Source organism: Lactuca sativa, chromosome 8 (assembly GCF_002870075.4).
Source record: "Lactuca sativa cultivar Salinas chromosome 8, Lsat_Salinas_v11, whole genome shotgun sequence".
Taxonomy (NCBI): Eukaryota; Viridiplantae; Streptophyta; class Magnoliopsida; order Asterales; family Asteraceae; genus Lactuca; species Lactuca sativa.
In genome coordinates, this window is record NC_056630.2 from 119834467 (window position 1) to 119838895 (window position 4429).

General features: G+C 30.9%; 1 protein-coding gene across 1 annotated transcript; it reads left to right on the forward strand.

The window, feature by feature from the left end:
* The first annotated feature begins 2036 nt into the window (after positions 1-2036).
* LOC111884484 (delta(12) fatty acid desaturase DES8.11) lies at positions 2037-3475 on the forward strand. Its single transcript, XM_023880803.2, has 2 exons — positions 2037-2150; positions 2234-3475. Exon 2 carries the CDS (start codon positions 2254-2256, stop codon positions 3385-3387), a length of 1134 nt encoding a protein of 377 aa, XP_023736571.1. The 5' UTR covers positions 2037-2150; positions 2234-2253; the 3' UTR covers positions 3388-3475.
* The last annotated feature ends 954 nt before the right edge of the window (positions 3476-4429 follow it).

Sequence of the window (4429 nt, forward strand, 5' to 3'; positions counted from 1 at the left end):
ATGAGTCTCCCCAAACGAGTGCGTTTGGCCAGCTTATGCGCACCACGACTGATGGTCTGAAGTCACCTTAGACGAACTCAAACAAACCACCATTACCACACGAGCAAAAAACAACAATAAAATTAGAATTCGGGTAGACAGGCTATCATATACACATCCCTCAGAATATTTCAGTGGTAGGCCACTAATGAAATGGTTGTATTGTTTGTTTATAAACCAAATATGTATTGTGCTAGAAACCATAATTAGTTTGTATTTTTTATGATGCTAGCTCATAACTAGCTCTTTTCTCTATATATAGTTGTTTTTTTTTTTTTTTTTAAAAACGATTATTATATATCTCTTAAATTATTTGTTTTTTTAACTATTAATAATTATATTCATTTGAATGTATTATTCAGTAACGGTTAGTTATCGATATTTAAGATATTTGTTAAAAAAATAAATAAGTTGATGTTATATATGAAATACTTTTGATATTGTATTGATATAAGAGCAAATACAAAGGCTGAATTAACACAATTGAAAATTTTGTATCATCATATCGGTGTGGATGATGTAAACCGGCCACTTGGGATGTTCGAAAATCCGGAGTTTTGAATATCTGAAATTATGGATTATGGATACGGATTCAGATTGCAATAGGATACCTGAATTTTTCCTCAATTTGTACTTGTACTTATCTTTTACTCCAACTAAATATAAAATTCAATAAACATAAGCCGTACAGAATTTCTGGTTTCTAAATTCCAACAGCAATGTTCGTTCACACAAGTAATTCAATAGTCAATAGTCAATAGTCGATACTCACTTTCCAGTGAGTTCCTTTCTCACCTATATAGCAGCAAATAAGGAATTGCATAAAAGTCTCTTACGCACAAAATGCAGAATACAATTTGGCCACAATAATAAGTCCACCTGGAGCACTATGAGGATACTTTGATTTATTAACCTATAACTGAAGTATCTTATTAATTTTCTTTAACAATATATACCAAAATTCATAGTTGTTTTGTTATTTTATGAATCTCCATATTGTTTGTTTCACTTAATCTAAGGGGTTATCGTTGACGAGTCCTCCTTAAAGAATAGCAAACAGTCAAACTATCAATCGCAATTAAAGATCACACCACTGACTAACTGTAATCAATATCGCTACCTGCAAGTAGTGTGAAAAGATATTAAAGAGCACACCACTACCCGCCACAATGGACTTTCAACGGTGTTGCAACTTTCTTGCAGAAACACCACGTCAGCATCTTCCTTGCAATTTCTGAAAGACATGCAATTCATTTGCATATGATCTGACTGGTTTTTATCAAACGTTTAGTAAGAGTCCGATAATTCATAATTATTTGTTGGTTGCATAACTCCGATTTTTTTAATCCAGAAAATATTCGAACCAAGTATTTTAAAACTGATTTTGAAAAAACCAAAATAGAATATAAATGATCTGGTGGTTACTAACTCGATTTAAAAAAATGGGAATCTGATTTTTCCCCGAGTTTTATCCAATTTTAAAAACTCCAGATTTTAATCCGATTAAAATTGAATTTTTTCTTGAAAAATCTTTATCCAAAAAAAACTTACACTTTTACAAGTATTTTATTTGGTTTGAGTAAATTTGAATTAAAAAAATAAATAAATAAAATGGATTTTGTATAGGCATCTCGGAAAACATATTAAAAAGAGATCAGTTGAATTTGTATCGTTATAAATTATACGAGATGTTCATATCTAATGCCAAAATCCAGTAAAAACATATTTGGATTTAAGCAAATCGGATAACCAAAAAAAAAAAAAAAAAAAAAAAAATTTAATATGAACCCGGTTTTAACAAAAATCAAGTTGATACTTCTATTTAGTTGATAATTTTTTTACATCATTGTAATATTATTTAAACGTATTTATATAATTTATATATAAACTAAATATGAAGTCCTATTTGATTATTATATATCTTAAAAACTATTTATTCTTTAAATAATAAATATTTATATTCATATACATATTATTATGATTAAACTATTTGAGCCAATAATGTTGGCAACTCACTATAAATTAAATATGAAGCTCGTCGAAATCCAGTAAGAACCCAACAAGTCAAAGAGAACTTCTCTCTCATATCCCCTCACGGGCTTTGAGTTCTTGTAATTCTCCCTACTTTTTTCTATTAATAGCAAGAAAAGAATATTGAAGTTGCATAAATCTCATATTACTCTTTCATTTGCAGATAAATCATCTAAAAGCAACATGGGTGCAGGTGGTAATATGTTGGATCCAAGTAAGGCCAACGATATACTAAAACGTGTCCCAGTTGAGCCACCATTCTCATTAAGTGATCTAAAGAAAGCAATCCCTGCTCATTGCTTCGAGCGATCTCTCATCCGTTCATCTTACTATGTTGTTCATGATCTCGTTGTTGCTTACGTCTTCTACTTCCTTGCCGATAAATATATTCCTATTCTTCCTTATCCTCTAGCTTACTTAGCATGGCCAGTTTACTGGTTCTGCCAAGCAAGCATTCTTACTGGCTTATGGGTCATCGGTCATGAATGTGGTCACCATGCCTTTAGTGACTACCAGTGGATTGATGACACAGTCGGCTTCATCGTCCACTCTGCTCTCCTCACCCCTTATTTCTCTTGGAAATACAGCCACCGAAATCACCATGCCAACACAAATTCACTTGATAACGATGAAGTTTACATTCCTAAACGCAAGTCCAAAGTCACGCTTTACTCTAAAATTCTTAACAACCCACCTGGTCGAGTGTTCACCTTGGTGTTTAGGTTGACCCTTGGGTTTCCTTTATACCTCTTAACTAATATTTCTGGCAAGAAATACGGAAGGTTTGCGAACCACTTTGATCCGATGAGTCCAATTTTCACCCAGCGTGAACGGATTCAAGTTCTGCTATCGGATTTTGGTCTTCTTGCTGCATTTTATGCAATTAAACTTCTAGTAGATAACAAAGGAGCTGCTTGGGTAACCTGCATATATGGAGTTCCAGTGCTAGGCGTATTTGTCTTTTTTGTTTTGATCACGTATTTGCACCACACCCATCTGTCATTACCTCATTATGATTCAACTGAATGGAACTGGATCAGAGGTGCTTTGTCAACAATCGATAGGGACTTTGGCTTCCTGAATAGGGTTTTACATGACGTTACACACACTCACGTCTTGCATCATTTGATTTCATACATTCCACACTATCATGCAAAGGAGGCAAGGGATGCAATTAAACCAGTCTTGGGCGAGTTTTATAAGATCGACAGGACTCCGATTTTCAAAGCAATGTATAGAGAGGCCAAGGAATGCATCTACATCGAGCCTGATGAAGATAGCGAGCAAAAAGGTGTATATTGGTACCATAAAATGTGAACACTTGGAAAAATGTATCTGCATATTTAATGTCTTTTACCTTTATTCCATGTATAATAAAAGATCTTGAACAAAAATTTTCTGATTCCTTTTGCTAGCAAATTAGAAATTGTCAGTTTTCTGTTTGCTTCTTGGTTGTGATATTATATATATGACATTAAAACCTGCACCAAATTGCCTAGTAAGTAGTCAATTTATCATGTTTAAATCGAACCTACAATATTAGTATATATAGCTTGCAAATTCTTATGCCTCAACTCTTATATGGCCACTTATGTCACATATACTCGATTAAAGAAATGTCAAAAAGCACGTAGTTTAATTCTCCAGATTAGTGAGACAAAAGTGTTGCATAGTCTGTATAACACAAACTATCTATTACAAATGCAGGACATGTCCTGGTGAAAGATGAAATAGGGAAGAAATATTAATTGATCAATGGAAAGAAGATTGAAAAGAGAATCTCACCTTTTATATATATATATATATATATATATATATATATATATATATATATATATATATATATATATATATATATATATATATATTCTAGGTGTGAGTCCCACGTATTATATAGGTGTATTTAAAACAATTAAATATGTATAAACATTTGAGAAATTTGAATTTATAAGAAAAATAAGAAACATATTGAATTACTAAAATTAAAGTGTTTTTTTCTCTTTTAAATTTAAACAAATCATTTAGATAAAATAGTCAAAGCAAATTAGTGAGATTTTATTTTAAAATTTTGAAATTATAAGGAAAGTCAATTAATGAAATTAATATGCATTGATTATTAAATTTAAATATCATATGAAATTTAATAAAATAGGAAAACCACAAAATTACATATGGAATAAGAATTAATTCAAAATAACCACAAAATAACATATGGCAAAATGAATGAGAGTGTGACAAATGGCAAAAAAAACCTTCATTTATTAGAGAAGATAATGAGAATATATATATATATATATATATATATATATATATATATATATATATATATATATATATATATAGAGAGAGAGAGAGAGAG

Bases quoted from the DNA above. Each gene is read 5' to 3' on its own strand.
- LOC111884484 (XM_023880803.2), top strand. From the start codon at position 2,254: ATGGGTGCAGGTGGTAATATGTTGGATCCAAGTAAGGCCAACGATATA.